Source organism: Alosa pseudoharengus, unplaced genomic scaffold, assembly GCF_046254945.1.
Source record: "Alosa pseudoharengus isolate Yale_2024_CS ecotype anadromous, Long Island Sound unplaced genomic scaffold, YU_APseudo_1.1 YU_APseudo_1.1_scf_2, whole genome shotgun sequence".
Taxonomy (NCBI): domain Eukaryota; kingdom Metazoa; phylum Chordata; class Actinopteri; order Clupeiformes; family Clupeidae; genus Alosa; species Alosa pseudoharengus.
Window position 1 is genome coordinate 22,161,253 of NW_027468663.1, and position 20,989 is coordinate 22,182,241.

General features: G+C 39.6%; 1 protein-coding gene across 1 annotated transcript; it reads left to right on the forward strand.

Annotated features, from left to right (window-relative positions):
• The first annotated feature begins 4,062 nt into the window (after positions 1 to 4,062).
• Positions 4,063 to 13,074, forward strand: klf3 (Kruppel like factor 3 (basic)). Its single transcript, XM_076294203.1, has 6 exons — positions 4,063 to 4,399; positions 7,468 to 7,523; positions 8,317 to 8,917; positions 9,069 to 9,204; positions 10,891 to 11,051; positions 11,297 to 13,074. Exons 2-6 carry the CDS (start codon positions 7,485 to 7,487, stop codon positions 11,476 to 11,478), a joined length of 1,119 nt encoding a protein of 372 aa, XP_076150318.1. The 5' UTR covers positions 4,063 to 4,399; positions 7,468 to 7,484; the 3' UTR covers positions 11,479 to 13,074.
• The last annotated feature ends 7,915 nt before the right edge of the window (positions 13,075 to 20,989 follow it).

Here is a 20,989-nt window from a genome sequence, read left to right on the forward strand (position 1 = left end):
ACAGCATTCAATCATGTAAGATTTGCATATACTACTCAAAACTAAACCCCTACATAGATAGCACGTTGATCTTACAAATTAACTCCTTTGGTTTGCTTCAGAATTTTACACAGCCAGTAGGTGTTAATGTCAGAATGTCAGCTCAAACAATAATTCCCCACTAATTACATAATTAAACATCATTATAAGTGAGCAGGATGATACATGTCTTTATCCTGACCTAGTTTAGACTGTCTTTAGATTACTGACTGGTGTTTTGCTATCAGCTTTTGCAATTATTCCAGATTTTACAAGCATCATAGGTAATTATTACATTATTTGGCTAACTGGGGACAGTTCCCTCGTGGCTTACCACTAGACCACCACCAATGTCAAATGTTGTTTAAATGCTGAAAGTGTTTCTCAAAGTGTGGTCCGCAAGCTATCCACGAGCAGACGTGGTATAATATAGATGAGTTGCTTGCAATATTGAACCAACTTGTATGTAAATCCAAACAGTTCTGAAACACTGCCTTTGTAAGCTACGCCAGTTTAAATGATATGAATCCTCTGACACAATAAGCAAGGTGCAAAGACAATAAGGAAGGTGGTTCAGTGAGTAGGCCTATTGTGTAATATACTGTTGAAGTAGGTCTACTGTTTTTTTTAGCTAGGTGGTCCGTGATTTTATTTTTTATTGGCTAAGTGGTCCTTGGTCTGAAAAAGTTTGAGAAACACTGCTTTATATCATCCAGTCTAGTAATATTGATCCAATGTTGTTTTAATTATGACCTACACAAGTCAGTTTCCTTTCATTCTAGTTTATTTTTAATGTTTGGTCCACTTCAAAATATCAAGATATTTGGGGTATATTCCTGTGTCTCTTGATCAAGAGGCAAAGATCTGAACTCTCTGAGATGAGCTCTGGTATGATATTTGCCATTACCTTTTTTCCCCTCTTTCTCTCTTGCTGCCCAACCCAGGCCATGAAATTTCCACTGAACACACCAGGAAAGCTGGCAGGCTTCACAGGCACCGCTGCCAACAAGGAAAGCTGGCATACGTTTGTCACAGGAACTCCCTCCACCCAGTGTAGGTATAGTGTGGAGTGGGGTGAAGTCAGGAACTCCCTCCACCCAGTCTAGGTATAGTGTGGAGTGGGGTGATGTCAGGAAGGGAGTCTATACTGTACGTAGTATGTGTGCGACCTTCACCAACTCTGGCACTGTTGTTTTATTGTTTACCTCTGGGTTTCTGCATTGTCACACATCTACTCACTTATAAACCCACCAAATATAACGGCTGTTATATTGAAATGATTACCGTGACTTTGCAGTGGCTTGTGTATGCAGGCATAGATATTGTGTATGTGTGTGTTTAACCAACCACAGGCCTGGACTACCAGGACTCAAAGCCGCAACTTGGGGCACCTTCAGATTGGATGGCGAGCGCGTTAAGGGAGCTAAAACGGGTGCTATAGCATCTCTTGACTACCACAGCTGGGTCATTGTGCACCATCAGTTTGTTTTTTAGCATTCTAAAGACGCAAAGCAACGTAGGAAGGCTTTTGTCGAAGGAAGGCTTTTGTTGACCTCTTTTGTCGGGCAGGTGCGTTGGAAATGACCAAAGGTCGCAGATCAGGAACTAAGAATCCTGCACACTGACCATTCCGCATGCAATTATTTATTAGAAATTACAACGTTTCAGTCTTAGACTTTCAGGCAAAATTAGGTCTAAGACCGAAACGTTGTATAATTAATGTAGGCTAGCGTAGGCCTACTGCACCTATAGTACCAGCTGGTATCATATATGCAGTTGTCTGTCATTTTATATTGGATTCATCTGTATTTAAATTCTAACTGTTCTGAAACTATTTTGAAATATTTTCCATAATTTAATTAGGTCTGTGTGCAAACTGTAAAGTTCCATGTAATGAAACTATATTAACAATGTTAAAGGATACCACTCCTCTTTGTGACATGTGCTTGATGTGCTTACATATCAGTTACATATTTTCACAAGAATTCAATTTATTTAGGCCTAACTAAATATTCAACATCACCTATTCCCTTATATCTTGTCATATCGGACACCAAGTGCTTTGGTCTCACAATATTACTTACTTACTGCCAGTTTTGCCTCCTGGCTCTAGTCTCACCAACACATGCAAGAGAAGACAGCATGCCAACAAGACAGCATGCCAACAAGACAGCATGCCAACAAGACAGCATGGCAAATAGGGCAGCAACAAAGGTTCTCCACTCTGGTCGATTCTGGGCTGTTTTCTGGACACCTTCCCATGTCAGGTTCATAGACTTCATTTCCTCTTCTACTGTGCGCCGCCAGCTGTTCTTGGGTCGTCCTCTCTTTCTTCTCCCTTCAGGTGTCCAGCGGAGGGCTATTCTTGGGATGCTGTCTCTTCTCAGAACATGTCCAATCCAGTTCCAGCGCCTCTTTGTTATAATACTATCCATCCTGTCTTGTTGGCATCTAGTCAGTAGATCTTCGTTGGATATGTTATTGGGCCAAGTCCTTGACATATCCTTCGTAGACTTTTTGTGTGGAAGACTGACAGTTGACACAGGTCGCTTGCTATCATCCATCCATCCGGAGCATTCTGCTCCATAGGCCTATAAGGGTGGATAGCACACAACTCTAATATATTCTCAGTTTAGTCTTTGCTCTATATTGCTGTGACTTCCATAATGTTGTTCAACATTCTGAACGCATTCCTGGCTTTATTGATTTTGATTGATTGATTTTTTTTATGTCATTGTGTGCACCCCCATCAAATCTTACAGTACTGCCAAGGTAGGTGAACTCCTTTGTTGTTGTTAGAGCTTCTCCATACACAAGGATTGGTGGTGCCATCACCTCCGATTTCCTCTGATTTATTTTCAGGCCAACTTGCTGTGCAAAGCAGCTGAGACGTGATGTCTTCTCTTGCATGTGTTGGTGAGACTAGAGCTAAATCGTCAGCAAAATCCAGGTCTTCTATCGTTGAGAAAAGGGTCCATCTTATACCTGTTCCTTTTTCTTCTGTTGTGCGGCGCATCACCCAGTCTATAACGATGGCTAAGAGCAGTGCTGACATCACACATTCTTGTCTGTCTCACAATATAGATATATTCAGAAATCCTATTGTGTGTGTGTGTGCGTGCATGCGTGCCTTTTGCCCTCCCACACCTTGGCCCCACCTTGACTTCTCTAAAGTGTGTGGCCTATTTCTCCTATCTCTTTCATCCTCATAGTCCTGTGGCTACCAGTGACATTTCCTCCCTGCAGGTTCTTGTTCAGTTAATGCCATACTTGACATATGAAGCATACAACTTGAAGAGAGGAGGGAAACTGCACATAAGATTTGGGTAGGCCTGGGGTCAGAAAAGTCTTACTAATGTCACATTCCACAAATGTTATTTATCAATCAAAGCAGAAACAGATCTGATGTCTTCGGTGGAAAATGTGTTGGTAGCCTGTGTTTTTTTTGTTCATTAATGTTTTAACCCATATTCAAATAATTTAGCAGATGCTTTAATCCAAAGCGATTTACATATCAAGATACATCGCAAAAGGAGGCCTTAACATGACACCTCAAGACAATCAGAAGGACTGGAATGTATTGGACTGGAAGTATTAGCCAGAGAGGAACCAAAGGTGATATTAGGGTAATCAAAGGAGAATATGATAATAAATCACTAACTGGATACAAATGTATAGTGCAACTCTGATAGCAGTTATGGCAAAGGGCCTCAACCAGCTTGTGAGATACATGACCTATGACCTGGCTATGCAAGTTTACCCCTGCTGTATGCAGATTAGTCTGTCAATTGCCAGGTTACTGACAATGTGACAAAACAGTAAAGATTTTTGTAATTTTATTTTCATCACTTTGGGGGGAATATTAATTGTCTTAAATAGGCTATTTTAAACTTAGAACTCTTTCTGAATATTTGTCTTGGCAATTAAGGCAGTCTTATGCAGCGTGACACTACACACACACAGACACACACACACACACCGGGAGCCAGATTCGCGCCCCACCCTCGCCTCCAGTGGCCGCCGGTCTCCGCCCAGGAACTTAGCACGGTCCTTCCACTGATCATATGACAAGCGCTCTTCGTGGAGGTAAAGCACTTTAAAGAAAAGTTTCGTAACTTGAGAAAGATTTCAGAACCATCTGCTGGTGGACGGTTTGTTTATGGACTTTTCGCTAAACATATTCCTTAGCGTTGTCTAAGCGCAGATGTGAGACACAACCCGTCGTTATTTTCTGCGTCACCTTTTCGCCTGTGCCAAAATCCTGATTTTTCAAGAATCCACACTATTCACTTGAACAACGGAATATCGACAATTTTAGACCTATTTTTCCTCCTACAGTCTTGAAGAAAGGGTCATCAACAAGACCAAGAAATCGCGTGAGGTAGGCTAAATAACATAAGTGTGTCAATTGTGAATATTGTCGCCGTTTTATTTTGTTTTTTAAGAATTAATCACATGACACATACTTATTTCACAGATGCCAGAGCATCGTTGGCTGTCGTTGTGTAGCCTACATTTTATAGGCCTAAACTACTGGTTTACTTTATCCATCAGCCCACGTCTGACCATAGGCCTTAAGCCTAGATGAACGTTCTATTAAGAACATGATTATAAAAACTTTTGGTGATTTTATGATGCCTTGATGTAAGACCTACTTTATTGCTCACAATGAGTCCAACTAGTTAGTTCAAGTACTAGTAGGCCTACTTAATTCTGCTGTTATATTAATTTATTCAGTAGATTGTTGCGGCCTCTCCTGATTTTTAACAGCAGTCATATGTGCCACATATGGGAGAGGAACACACCATTTAATCAGTAGCAAATGTTATAATCAAGAAGTGTTATCCATTTTTACAGACACGATCTGAAAGGACATTGTGTACAGCATTGAAACGAAACACTCAGAAACTCTGATGCCATGCTGCATGGTGTGTTTGTAGTTTATTCTGGTCCTACCTGATTTTTTTATTATAGGCCTACATATGTGTTTTGTTGTTGAAAATAGGATAGTCTGTGTGACCACCTCCTCACATCTGTAGATGTGGACATTTACGTTTTTGAACATGTAAATGAAAGTGTTAACTGGAAATCGCACTCCATGTGGAGATTGAATGTCTGTTATATCCTCAAAAAGGAGTGAATGAAGCATCAGTGATATGAGCTAGCTCCCAGAAGTGAAGCAATTACTGTAAATGCCTGTACTCTGGCTGTCAGTCTGTCCATAGTGCTCATGCAATCTCTCTCTCTCTCTCTCTCTTTTTCTCTCACACACTCACTCACTGTGCCTGCTTGCCTCTCTCTGTCACCTTTCCTCAGCTTTTGTTTCCTGACTTTTTGTCTCAAGGCTACCGCTTGCGTCAGACATTCCACTTGGCACATAGAGGCTCTCTTCCTGTTTGGAGCCTCTTAAGGGAGACTGCCTTTGTTGGGGGGAGGGGGTGGAGAAGGGCGTGCTCTTAAACACTCACTCTCACACACACACACACACACACACAGAGAGAGAGAAACCCCACCCTCTTACACGCCTTTCCCCTGGATCAACACCCTGATGTTATCTGGAACAGCAGACACACACACACACACCATTGCTCAAAGGGCATGTAGCTGGGCATACAGGGCTAAACATTAAATGTTTTTTGTGTCAGTACAGGCTAGGCATCATAGAGTATTTTGGGCTAACAAAAGGTCTTTACCAACAGATTAACACTTAACTTGTAAGTTACAACAGCCTGCCTTCACATTCTCCTTGTATTATAGATCAGGTGATACAGAAACCCACCACCTGCATATGTACACACACCGGCTCATAAAAGCATGTCCTCTCTGATCCTGCCCACCCATGTTTCCAAAGAAACCCACTTCATCCCAGCTTTCAAGTCTTGGTTTTGCAACACAACCTAAATGATTGGATGAATGCCATGGTTTTGGCCTTTGTGTTTGACAAGCCTTGACAGCCTTGACACTTTTCCCAAGATAGCATGTGCATATGTAACACATGAAGGTTCTATACATTAGAAGTGTTAATAATATTTCAGTACCATATTTATACCCTCTTCAGTTTGAGGTAGTCTGCTGGCCTTATTGACATTTTGGACTGCTGGCCCCAGTGAGATCCTGTTAAGTTGGTACATGTGTTTGACTTTCCTGTTAAGCAAGGAGGAGGGGCAGTTATGTCATATCAAGCCTTTGTTCAGTGGTATTATATTATGCTTGATGCATATGCTGTATCACATCACTTAGTCACACACAAACACACCTTCTAGAGTTGAAGTTTATTTATATATATATATATATATATATATATATATATAGATATATATATTTATATATATATATATATATATATATATATATATATATATATATATATATATATATATATGAGAGAGAGAGAGAGCAATGAACAAGTCAGAGAGAAGGGGACAGACAGAGAGGGAATGTTTGCTAAGTGGGCTGTCTGGGTGTTTAGTGGTAATGCGCTGATAACATTGCACTTCAATCTCAAATGTACTCCTGATGCATGTTCAGTACATGTTCCCCCACAAACCCAACACACACACACACACTTGTACACATGTATGCATTTACCTTACCAGTATTCTATATGTAGTATGTAAAAGGAGAACATGTCAAGGTTATTCTTAAGTGTGTGTGTGTGAGTGAGTGTGTGTGTTTGAGAGAGAGTGTGAATGAGTAAATGTTTTTGTGTGACTTGATGTGAGTAGACCTTGTCTCTCGGCAACTGTTCTGGTTACACCCTGCTTGTCACCAACCTCAGACTAACAACGACTTTTTGCATTTTGAAGAGCAGGTCTATGTGGTCAATGCAGGTCAATTAGTAGACATTTTTGTCATGATGTGTAGGAGCAAAGTGCTGTAAGCATGCTCTGAATCCTTTGATGGGAGTTAAGCTTCTGTGTTAATGTTTAATTGTAAGACTCTCTCCATGATCGATAGACTTTGGTCAAGATGTAATTTCTTCCCATCATATATTTACCTTGATCTCCCGGTAGTTATAAAAAATAAAATCTCCCGGTAGTTATAAAAAATCTCTGATCACTGATATACATTAACACACACACATGCACACAGACACACGGACAAGTGTGTGTAAAAAGCAAGATGTAAATCAGTTTACCTGCTTTTTAAAAAATGTGCAGTTAGCGTCTACATGACCACATTACATTTGCACATCTGTGCTTGTGAGACACTAGATCAACAAACGAAACAAAAAACAAAAATAGTCAAATAACATCTGCATGTGATGCGTACTGAACAGTGAAGTTTCAGTTTTCAGTGTAATTTTTCTGTTTGTCCGTTTGTGCTCATGTTTATTTTGGTTTGTTTTTTATGTTTAAAAATACTCTAATGGCTGATTGATGGTGTCGGTAGTAGACCTGGTGGCCCTGCTGGTGGCTTATGCCTGATGCTTCATGTCTCATCTCACAGGTCCACTTGTGCCAGCCATGCTCATGTATGACTACCCACTAAAGGACATGGAGACGGTGAGTTGCCCAGGGCTCGCTTTACGTCATATTTGATCCATAGGTTGTGCAGTTTTGTTTCTCTTTATCTCTTTGTTGATGTTAATGGATAGAATGGTTTGAATGTGTTGGCACCTCTTCCTCAGGGGTTGTGCCATAATGGAGCTGGTGGTGAAGGGAGTCACTGTCTCTTCCTCTTTTACAAACTGTTGTATGGTACAGCTACATACATGTATAGGCAGACTGGCAATCAGCCAGCTGGGATATAGGAAAAGGATCTGGAGTTAGGTACTGTACAGTATGTTGTGGACTTAGAGAGTAACACTAGTGTCCTCTCCTTCTTTTCCTGTTTCACTGCAGCATGGGTTTGAGTCTGAGTGTTGGTGCATTGCACACTGACTGGGCTTGTCTCTGTGGGGTGCTATGTGCTAATCTAGGTTTGAGAAACATGTGATGCAACAATAGAAAAAAAAAACACGACCCTCCATAATGGTCATCTCTTAACCCAAACTCATTCTGGCCCTCTCACAGATGGACACACATTCCTTAAGCATGACTTGTGCAGGGTGTGTGTTGCCGTCTGTCTTAGAGAGAGACAAAGCAATATTTGGGTTTAGGGAGGGTATTCTTGTGACATCAAAATGCAGTCTGTTGTTAGATTTATTTGTGTGTTTGTGATCATGATCCTCCTCGGTCATGTTGTACCTTTATAATATATCTCATATGACCTTTTTGTCATCCTCTGTCATGTTGTATGTAGCCTACCTTTATAATATATCTCATATGACCTTTTTGTCTCCCATTCCTCCTGCAGTCGGTGTACCAGGGCTATTCTTCAGTAATGAAGCCTCAAGTGGAAGCTTATAGTGTCATCTTCCCTCCTCACATGGGTCCCAGTGCTGCTGGTCATCTCTATCCATCTCAGTACCCAAGTCACACTCACTATCAGCCCCACTACCCTCTTCAGACGTACTCTAGCCCCCACCAGTCTGAAGCCCTGCCCCCCTCTACCACGCAGGTGGAGCCAGTCGATCTGTCTCTCAGTAAGCGCTCCTCATCCTCCTCTCCTTCCTCCTCCTTCTCCCCATCCTCTCCGTCCTCCACTCGAAGCTCTCTTTCACCTCCGCACACGTACAGCAGCCCGCACACACACACCAGCACACACTCCCTCTCCCAGACACTCACCTGCTCCAGCTCCAGCTCCTGCTCCAGCTCCCCCAAGCCCAGGCACCAGTCTCCAGCAGCCATGGCCATGTCCTTTTCAGCCATGATGCCCGTCTTGCATGCCCCCTCCGGAATGATCCCTGTCATTCTGCCCATCATGTATCCCTCTACTATGCACCCACCGATCATGCTCTCTGCAGTTGCCACTGATGACCAGCATGGCGGGCCAGTTGTATCCTCACACAAGAACGGTAAGTGGACACACTTTGTCTGTCTGTCTCTCGCTGTCTAACCCACTGTCAGTTTGTGGACATGTCCCAAGCTGCCAAATAGCAATGCTACAAACTTACACACACACACACACACACCTATTATCACAAGTTTCTCTTATTTTTTTTGTAGCCTCCATGAAATCTCCTAATTATTCAAATGACATGGAACCAGTGAAAATCAAATCCGAGCCTGGCTTTGAAAGTTCCCCAGAATCCTATGATGAGGAAATAACATCATCAGTGATCAACAGACAGCTTTCTTATGAGTGAGTGTGATCTGTTCAAAGCATGCACTTCTGTATTTTCTCTTACACCTGAATGCATCTTCTGCTCACATACAGTAACCACAGAATGATGCAGGTTCATTTACTCTCTCCATTGACTTATTAAAGCTTGGACCCCTTTATGTCTGTATGTGAACTATGACCATAATGGATTTATTGTGTGTGTGTGTTGTTGCATGTGTTAAGTATAGTATACGGTAAAACATGCCCTTTCTTGCCCTATCTGGTGCTGTAAGTGGGGGAATTTTGTGGATTCTTTAAAAATGCAGCCAAATGTCAACATTCCACTTTCAACACTGTACACGTGCTACCCAACCCCCATCACTCCAAAACACACCCTGTTATTATTCCTGAAACTCTCTGACAGACACACACACAGCATATTTAGTGTTGTGTATTTGCATGTCTACATCGTTGGCTAATGCTATCCACTGCACTGTAGAGATGTATCATCTCCTTAGAGCCCTATTATGGGTGAGAGTTTTGTGTTGCATTAGAAATGTAAACCTGGGTGTATTGGATGATGAGAGTAGCTTAGATTAGCTTTTCCAGTAATTTAAAACAAGCACATTTGCTTGTTTTAAATTTGTCTTAAAATAAGACATGCTGCTATCAAATTAAGTCAAAATGATCTTACGAGAAAGCACTAGGTAAGTCTCCTAATATTAAAAACAATACCAACTAGATTTTCTTTATCTTAATATAGCCTAATATTAATAACACTTGGTTAGATAAGCAGTTTTTCCAGTGTGGGTCGAGATAGATACCAGAAGATGTTGAATATGCACTAAATTAAAGAGTATATTGTCCAAAAATATCCCTTTAGAGAAAATTACTGACACAAAGGGGGTGTGGACAGAAACAGACGCAGATAGCGAGATTCAGGAAGTCTTAATTACAGTGTAATGTAAGGGGGTGTGGCAGGAACTGAATGGGGGTGTGGTAGCATATCTGCATTCTGTGGACCGCTACAGGCTCCAACTTGTAAAGAGTAAAAAAAAAACAACAACTGAAAATAACCTTACTATTGAAAGTTAAAGGAGAATTCCGGTGTGATATTGACCTAAAGTGTGTTGAAACATGATACCGAGTGTGAACGTATGTCTCATAGCTCATCTCGGCTTGTCCCCCTCACTCCGAAATCTGGCGCTAGTTAGCCAATGCTACCAACAAGGCGGGCAATGGTGGTGCCTCGGCATCGGCATAGCCATGCAAATAAATCACTGTTTTACACCATTTACAAGGCTCAAAGTAGCTCCATTCTTCATTGGTAGACTTCCGAGGGCCTTGACATTTAAAACGAGACATTGAGAACTTTAAAAAAGCACTGGTAGTTTACTTACAAGACAATTTATACAGACAGTATCTTCACGGAGTTTACGTTTGCAGCCATCTTGAATTTAGTCACGATAAGTCGAGCGACGAGTATGAATGAACAGGTATGATAAGGGATCAGATTCCAAAAATAATTCTGTGGAAATGCATAGATTCCAGTTGCTGCTACTGGAAGAAACTGAAACTGGAACAAGCAAAGTTGGGAAAAAAGCAGGATAAAACTCAAGCATACTGTGATTGAAAACAATGCTGCCATCTAATGGTCATTTAAGGGAAATGCCGTAAACTGTGAATTGATTTTAACTAATTTGTTTAATGTGCATATTTTTTCAGAAAAATAACTCCTTCTGTGATCATGCGTCCTGTCAAAGCTCGGCATGTGGAGTCCCCAGATCCGCTGAAGAAACGCCGCATCCATCGGTGTGACTTTGGGGGCTGCAATAAAATCTACACCAAGAGCTCCCACCTGAAGGCCCACAGGCGCACTCATACAGGTCAGACACATGCAAACACATGAGAAAGCAGCAGGGGTAGAGCAGAAGTATCTCAATCAATATCTTTGTTCAGCTCAATTGGATGCATTCATTAAATACTCACCATTCAAGAAAATGCCTCGAATGCTAAAAGCTTGGCCAGTAGAGACCAAGCCATCACAGTGTGTAACTTGTGTGTAGAAAATACAAATGGAAACGATCTTCATAAGTTCAGTGTATTTTAACATGCATTCTTTTTGCTACAGGAGAGAAGCCATACAAGTGCATGTGGGAGGGCTGCACGTGGAAATTTGCACGTTCGGATGAGCTGACGCGACACTTCCGCAAACACACCGGTGTCAAGCCCTTCCAGTGCCCGGACTGTGAGCGCAGCTTCTCCCGCTCCGATCACCTGGCCCTGCACAGGAAGCGCCACCTGCTGGTCTGACCAGGGACCACAGGGCTCCCTTCCACTGCTTCTCTTGTAGATAGTCAACCCCTGAGCCATCCTCTACCACTGACATGAGCAGAGTGGATCTGTTCGTGCTCAAAGGTCCTCGTTCAAAAATGCAGTAACTTCTCTCCATATATCTTTCATTTTTATTCTTGTCATTTTACTTATGTGTGCTTTGTTACCGTAAATATTTGCAGTTTGGTAGTTGTGAACTTCCTCTGCTGGTCAGAGGACAGACACATACACAGAGATACACAGCTTTCCGTGCACACGATAATACACAGGCACACAGATACAAGAACAACATTTGCAACATTTGAGTCAGACATAAACAGTGTGAATCTTGTTTTTATCATGTACACAAAATAATTTGGGTCACTCACTAAGTGCTGTTTTCTATTATTGCTAATTGTTCAATACCTTCTCATCACAATAACTGATTATCTTCCACCTGCCTATTTGAATGGGTGATTTTGTATATAGAGATTTCCTTGGGAGTGTGTGAGTGAGTGTGAGTGTGAGTGAAATCCTCATGTAGAATAGAACTAATCATAGAGTATCAGCCATGCAACACCATCAGCCACTTTTCTTGCGTAATGCATCTTTATTTGTAAGTCAAGATTTTTAGTTGCAGAAAATGATATTTTATTATTATTTGTCTACAATATGTCCACATTTGTTCATGATCTATTTATTTTAGGTCACATCAGACTATGTATGGCTCATCGTATCTATTACCTGAAGGGAAAACGGCATTGACTTGTAATTCAAAATGTGAAATATTTCTGAAAGGGCATTATTGTCAGTTAATGAACTGAATGTTTTGGTATTGTTTTGGTTGTTGTGCATATTGCTTTATGTGTGTATATGACACTTGTAGTATGTAAAGGAATCGTGGAAAACAGGGAGATGCCTTTAATGACGTTTGTGCTAATACTTTAGGACCATTTCCGAGGAAGACATTTGTCATTGTGATGGATTATGTGCACTTTAAAACTTTTTAAAACTTTTTAGAAGCCAAGGTCTTCTGATATGTTTGAAATGTTGCATTTCTGAATGCTTTTGGAAGGTAATACTCAGTCACAACTACATCACTTCTTCATTCAATATGTCACTTCTATTTAAACAAAGGATTGTTTTGCAATATATCTTCCAAGAGGGTGAATTTCAGGATAGGTGCCTGAAATGAATAGGTGCTTTGAAAGAATGACAGTCCAGGCAGAAATTAGGGAGCGGGAAACATCTATGTCTGAGGTAAATCCCAAAAGTCACAGCAGCAAAATAATGCAGAACTGTATAAGACTTATAACACAATTTTACAACTTTTATAATAGAAATTATAATATATTTTTATAGAATGATAATACTGAAGTGGTGAGATGTTTTTTTTATTTTATTAATTGCATGATTTTTATTTTTTTTTTACCTGAAATTACAAGTATACATTTCTTTCAAGATGTGAATCCTAAAACATATATTTTCACAGTTCAGAGGGAATGGATTCTTATCATTGTACTAAACTGTGAATGGCTTATATACTGTACAGGTGCATATGGTTTTTATTGTCACAATAAACATGTATTGATAATGTTTTGCATCAAGAAGTGTTTTTCTTTGATTTCAACATTTTACACTTAAAGCAAAAACAAAATTCAACTGGATGAATTCCACTACATATGTAGGCTACATGTATCCATTTCAAGGGTTGATTTTAGCCTGGAAACCAGACTCTGACTTCGCAGAGTACTGTAGGGAAAAGAAAACGACCGGAGGTACGTAGGCAGGCCGAGGCCAGGCTAGGTTGATTTGATTCTTTCAATTTATGTTCAATAATCTCTAAAAAATCTAATGTCAACTAATGTATGTCTCTTTGTTATTACAGCCCGGACCTATTTTAATTTGTTATTATTATTATAATGTAGCCTCTTTTATTACAGCCTGGACCTATTTTAATGTTTTATTATTAACAAAACAGGCAGGAACTCTTTTTTTTCGATATTTGCGATGTAACACTTTAATGTACACGTCCAGCAAACTGCGATATAATGGTATTTTCGCCCACCCCTAACTGGAGTATTTATTTTTCTAAGAACTTTTCACTTTACACCCCTACATTTTTACAGAAATATCTGTACTTTCTACTTCTGACATTTTCTGAACTCTTTTCAAAAGTCGTGTTACTTTTGTGTTAATGCATTTGAGGCAAGTTATCAATGATTTTTTATTTGTCATTTTGTGCTTTCCCAATATCAAGGCTGATTTCAACCTAAATCGATGGGACAATAGAGATGCAAAAAGGGGACTGACTTTGCAATTTTAACACTTAAAGGGCAACTCCAAACAATGGATAAGCTACATCATATTCAGTGCATTATTACAATACATACAATACATACAGTACAGACATCAAATTATTGTTTGCTTTTCCATCTTAAAAATGTCCTACTAGGCCTATTCTGCCAGCGAGCTTACCTCAAACAGAATGTGTGTTTCTCTGCATGTTCACCCCTTAGTGGAGCGGTTAACCACATTTGATGATGAAAGGAAGAGAATCTCACAAAGGGGATCTGATCAGATTTAGAATCGTAGGCACCTCAGATTTGGTGCCTTTTATTAGGTGGAAAAGGATAGAAAACAGAAACTAACAACTAATACAGTTACATATTTTACCATAAATCAATCAAATCAAGGTTGTAATCATAATCCCAATATTCAACTATGCTTGCTCAACAACACTCCCCCCCCCCCCCCCCCCCCCCCATATAAAGACAAAAATAACTTTTTACAATAATCTGTCACTCAATACTGTCTGAAATAATTATTTGGAGATGTAATCACAAACTAAACTTAACAATTGCTAACTAATAAATTCTATAGGTATATACATAATTAGCCAGAAGTTCATTGCGTAATGTAATTTGGATCCGTTAATGTTTCCATCAATTGTTGATGGAACATTTGATGTTGTAACACCATACCGATACTGATAGGCTACTGATGCAAGGCTATAAAACTGTGGTAAAATAGGTTTTGCTCTTTCCAGGGATAGGATGTAATTAACTTACAAACACACATTTACAGTTGGCCTTGGGTGTTGGCATTTCTGTAAAAAAAACAACACAAAATCTGATAGGTGGATTACCTATGGTGATGCCCATGTCTAGGTTATGGCTAGGTTATGTCAGTATATGTTTTCAGAAATCCGCTTAGAATAGGGCAGAGTATAGGGAGGAAGGAATTTAATTTAATTTAATTTAATATTGGCCTAATTTACAGAGAGATCATACAAGACTGAAAGAAAACATTCCACGTATCAGTGTTGCATTATATTGTTTTGCCATTGTTTTTAACTTACATCTCTATATAATCATCTCTATTTACATTATTCACACAGCGGCCATTGTGAACCAAAACTAGGCTATGGGGTACGCAAACCATTTGCTCTATGCATCTGCCAGTAATTGCTGAGAACGCGTTAATGATAGTCAGTGTACCCCGTAGCCTCCTTTTGGTGTACACATGGCTGCTGCGTGAATAAGGTAAATAAAAAAGCTGAAGATGTCTGCATGCGGCTGTTATTGGTTAATCTGCGTTCGATGGACAGGGCTTCAATTCAATTCAATTCAAAAAACTTTATTTACCCCCGAGGGGCAATTTCCCTATGTAGGCGTAGTGACATATAAGACATAAGACAGGACAAAAGAAAGAACAGGACAGACAGGGGTGTAAAGGGGGGGGGGGATCCAAGAGAGGGAGGAGGAGGGGGCTGGGAGCATTCAAGTTCAAAAGGCAAATAGCCTCAAAAGTAAAGGTAGCCTTCCTCCTGTTAGTCCTAGCCAGAGGACAGCCATTCAAAAAATCTACAGGACATGTGTAGAGTCTTCTAAGATGCAGTTGGCTTTCCTTAGTGTTGCCTTGTCGTGCAGTGATGTCAAAAACTGAAGAGGGTGGCCAATGATTTTAGAATGTGTACACAATGCTCTGGCGGTGTTTCTTATTTTTTGATTGAGAGGGAGTGAAACCAGCATATTGATGAAATGGTCAGTATACTTTCAATACAGGAGGTATACAAAATGTTGAGAATCTCCTGCTAATTCCAAAAGAGTATATCTTCCTCAAGAAATACTGCTGCTATTGACATTTTATAAGAATCACCTCTGTGTTAGAGTCAAAACACAGTTTGTTATCAATGACAGGTATTTGTATTCAACTTCAACTGGTTTGTAGTGGATTGTCCTGTATCCTCCATGCTTGGTTAAGTCAATGAACATCTCCTTGGTCTTCATAACATTTAGCTCCAAAAAGGGGCTATATCACATATCACACCATTCCACAAACTCACTGAGGACAGGCCAGTGATGTGTTGTCAGCAAACTTCACTAGATGACGTTTCAGCATGGTGGCTTCTACAGTCATCTGTGTAGATGAAAAGCAGTGGTTTTAATGCAGGGCTTAGCAGTAAGCGATAGGTTTTTTTTTTTTTTTTCAAAGACTTAAGATGGTCTTGGCTCTGTTTCCAAATTACTGTAATTATCCAAATAGCTTCAGGCAGTCCAACTGAAATGTCAAATGAAACTTTAATAATTGAGCCTAGCCCAAAACAGCCCAAACAAGATTGTTGTGATTCTGATATTGTGGAGAGTGGGCACAATGGCAAAAATAGTAGTATAGTATAGTAGTACAGTTTTTTTCAGTCGCTAACAAGCGTTTGTCTAACCAGTTTTCACATTTTCCAAATGTGGCGATACCAAGAACTGGCAAGAAGTTTACTTTAGTAGCTGACTACGCCACCCTAGTATCAAAACCAGGGAACAGGTTTCTGTTAATCAAAAGACTCGACAGGCTCACAGGTTCAGGCATGAGACAGAGACAGAGTTCCACAAAATGAAAGGTTTTTATTTAAGCACAGAGGATGGGGAACAAATTAAGAGAAACCTAGAGAGCTGTAACACAAGACTAAGAAAATATTAATTTATTATTAAAAATGTACAAAATGTACTTTGTGCCTCATAGAGTGGGGAGGTAACAAAGCATGAGACAAGACAATTAGTTGGACAGGAGGAGGGGTGGCTTACCAGAGGGAGGCAGGCTGTCCTGAAGAAAGGGATGTCAGGATCACACGTGGATATAGGAGGATATAGTAGGCCCGGATGACACAGGCTGACCCTTAGAGCTGATTGAATTTTCCCGTTACCACAATAAATACAACTAAACTAAATCAAAGACCTACAAGACATTCACACAATAAGGGAGTGGATGGCCATCCAAACAACAAATTCAAATTGACAGACAACTGCTTTGAGAAGCCCAGCATCAATAGGAGGCCTAAACTATGTGTGATGATGAAAACATGTGGCCTAACCCTGAAGATTGCAGAGAGCCCCCCGCCCCCCCTTTTTACAGTTTTTTTCTAGTCTCTAACAAGCGTTTGTCTAACCAGTTGTCACGTTTTCAAAACTCTAAACACAATTAACACAGCATCGGTCTTTTGTGGCCATACCATTCACACATGTTGTTTTCACACAATATGCAGTCAGTGAACACATTTCCACAATGCTTACATTTTCTTAACAGACAAGCTATACCTCCCAACAAAACTATGGATTGTTTCTGTAGTATTTATGAATGTTAACACACAACATCCCACAATAGCAAACACAATATTCCAAACCTTAGATACACTATAAAAACATCTGCTTCTGCTCTGCTTCTGCTACCAAATGGTTTTATCCCAGGTGCATCGCCTTGGATAATATCAGATGCGATGCTGATGAAAACATGTGGCCTAACCCTGAAGATCGCAGAGATTAGAAACAGTAATTTTGTGTTTTTTTTAGTTCCCCCCCTTTTTATCTGGGCTTTTTGCTGTTATTTTTGGTTCAGAATGCTCTTGTGTGTTTCATGAATATTTTGTTCACTCTAAGCAATACTGTAAAACTTTTTCTGTTCTATCATACTGTAAACAGTATTTCTATTGTACCTCCTGTAGTAAACAGTAAAGGGAAAAAAAATGATTTGCTTTTTACTGAAATGCTTTTGAATGTGAACATTACATGTGGACATACAGTTCCCAACCAAGAAATTTAGTGTAAAAACGGTGGATTGCATGTTTTGCATGCAAATACCTGTAAAACTGAAACATAAAAGTCTATACAGCTTTTGTAATATCAACAATTGCCAGTATTTTGAAATCTGGTGTACTTTGATTGACTGCATGTATCTTGTGAAGTGAAAACAAGTGTTTTTCTTTGACAGAATAATTTCATTTTAAGTCAGATTTCAAATGTTTTGATAAAGTTAGTGTGTGCAGAGAAAGATGTGTTAGTATATATTTAACAACATGTGTTTTTGAGAAGAAAATTATCCATTTGGCCAATTGTGTTTTGTAGGTGTGAGTCTGTGTTAAGAGTTTAGAAAATATATCTAAGTATCTAATATAAGTAAGTTTACATGTGTAAGTTTGTGGTGGAAAAAAACTCTACCCTCCAATTAAACACTCAGAAACAATGCAACCCGCGGAGAACGGTCTGAGATGAGAAGCAGCCACTAAAGGCCTTTATTCACAAATCCTCCAGTATACAGCTCTGAACACGCAGAGACTACGTACAGCCAGGCAGGAGATGTGAATCGATGGATGTCCTCTGCAGCGGAATCCAGGAACCAGGCCTCTGGTGAGAAGATGCGCAAATTCTGAAGTCCGCTCGGAGTCAACTTTTATACCCGCTAAAGCTGGTGTTAGAACGCCTTCTCAGTAATTTTGGCCAATCCTCGACCAGGTGTCTGCTCCATATGCAAATGGAAGACACCTCTTTAGCCAATCAGCGTTTACCCAGTTATTCATATTGGTGGATAAGTTTATTGTATTGTCCATAAAAATAATGTGCACCATTTATTTGGTACCAGACGAGTCTATTAGATTACATACAGCAGGCCTGTTTCCTGTTTCGGCCTATGCATGCATCATCCCTTGATGCCTGCCTGGCCATACATTCATCTTCAGAAATTCACCACAAGTTCACAGAGCAAAGAGCACTGACAAAGGCAACCAGTCCAATTGCCTCTATGTTAATCCGGTAACACTTTCTATGAAGGTTGTATATATAATGCCCTATGAATGCATTCATAATGTTTTATAAGGTGTCTATAAAGCATTGTAATGCTCATTATTACCATCTAAATGTATTCACAAGTTGTCATAACCAACTTCATGATGCATTATGACGACTAATTGTGAATGATTATAATTTTAATCTGAATAATGCATTATAAATATGTCAAGATCTGCCTACTCACTCAGTTTTATGATGCATCATAACTACTTTGCTTTGCTAAATGCGTATAGTGATGCATAAAGAGTTTTCACTTCTACTGTAGTCCTATATATCCATAGCTATAAGTATATGTAATAAAGTTATAATAATTTATACATCTCCCTATAGCACACAATTATAAACAGCTATGCAATATCAAGTGTTATTTGTCAGCTCTAAGTAAAGTGAAAAGAATATGACCCTATTATTAACAGATATAAGTTCACTGAGTAATTAAAGGGTGCAATGAACTAAGTACCGAGTCTGCCATCTTTACTCCATAATCACAATATTATAATTTACTATGTTAATGTCATAGGTGTTATTTGTCAGCTTTAGGTAAAGTAGAGCAAATGAGGTATTGTTATAAATAGATATAAGATCATTATAAACAAATATGAAGCACAATGAAATGAGAGCCTGGACAGACAAAAGGAATGCATTTAGTTCACTTTATTTTCATTTCAACAATGTTCTTGTCACTTTACTTAGAGCTGACAAATAACACTTATGATATTGCATAGCTGTTTATAATTGTGTGCTATAGGGAGATGTTTTTATTATTAAAATTATTATAACTTTATTACATACACTTACAAACGCTATAGATATATAGGACTACAGTAGAAGTCAAAACTCTTTATGCATCACTATATGCATTTAGCAAAGCAAAGTAGTTATGATGCATCATAAAACTGACAAGTGAGTAGGCAGATCTTGACATATTTATAATGTATTATTCAGATTAAAATTATAATCATTCATAATTAGTCGTCATAATGCATCATTAAGTTGGTTATGACGACTTGTGAATACATATAGATGGTAATAATGAGCATTACAATGCTTTATAGATACCTTATAAAACATTATGAATGCATTCATAGGGCGTTATAAATACAACCTTCATAGAAAGTGTTACCGTTAATCCTTTACAGAAAAAAATGACATATCTCAATGAACCACACAGGGGCGCTGCCAAAACATTTGGGCCCTATGACAGACAATAACTCTGGGCCCTCCAATTATATATAGTATTACCGGGGCCCCTGTCAGTGCTAGGCCCTTAGAATCGTCTTAAAGTGCATATGTCAGGTTAAAAAAAAATTTTGACAAATGAAGGGACATGAAGCAAGATAGTAGTGAGTAGTGATTTTTCTTGAAAAATCAACTTTAAAGTCCACTTCAATGTGAGTTTTGAGCGTCAAGAGCTTGAATTGGAAAGTTGAAGCTTGATGAACTTAATGGTAATGAGCTATGATGCGGATCAGCGGCAACAACCGGCAACTAATTCAAAAGTAAGTGTAGACAGTTGACCTGCAGTCAACTGTCTCAGAGATTTTTCCACAGGCCTCTGCCTATTTAAACGAACACCGCGAGAAACTAGTCCTCTTGGCCTCCAGCCCCGCTTGACTTACTGTTGCTCCTCTTTCAGATAAAATTACGGAATTGTTCCTTATCTATAGGCCTATTATAAGTGCCAATTTCCTAGGGCAGCAGAGGCTTTCTAATGAGGAGACAAAACACTCAAAGTATCTTCCATAGAAATGCATGGGGTTAGTTCGTAATGCCAATATGGCAGTAGTGGTAGTATGGCAGTATGACTGCGAGTTGAACTGTAGTGTAAAAGTCTCCTTTCAGTACTTTGAGTAGGATGCATAAGCCTTCTAATAAGGACAGTTGATGACGCATCTCCTCCCTCATGTCATCTCCTCCTCACACAGCGCAACACTGACAGAGAGGAAATGGTAAATAGACCAGACATCAGATCAGTCAGTCACTCCAGTCAGCATTACCAGATTCATTACTTATGAGATAATTATAGTTCCTGACACTGCTATTGGACAACAATAGGTTCGCCCTGTCGGGACCTATTTTCCCAATAATGACCGTCGTTTATACAATATCCCTTACTTTACTTATCTAATTAAGCATAAAACTCCCACTATGTCATTTTACTGTTCTCAATTTCCTCCCTCTCTCTGTCTCTCTCCTTGTCTTTCATACCCCCACCTGATCTGCTGTTTCAGTTGGTCTAGTCAATTAGTTCTGAGTTTCACACTAACTCAGTAAGACTTGAATCAGACTCTTTGACTCAAGTCTAACTTTAGTCAGAGAGGGTGCAGGGGGGTCAAACTGGGGGTACTGATTACCAGGGCCCAAGAGGGGTGAGGGCCCTTGAAAAGTCTGGAATA

Bases quoted from the DNA above. Each gene is read 5' to 3' on its own strand.
- klf3 (XM_076294203.1), top strand. From the start codon at position 7,485: ATGCTCATGTATGACTACCCACTAAAGGACATGGAGACG. The intron at 9,205-10,890 runs GTGAGTGTGATC...ATATTTTTTCAG, and splicing joins AACAGACAGCTTTCTTATGA to AAAAATAACTCCTTCTGTGA. The intron at 11,052-11,296 runs GTCAGACACATG...TTTTTGCTACAG, and splicing joins CCACAGGCGCACTCATACAG to GAGAGAAGCCATACAAGTGC.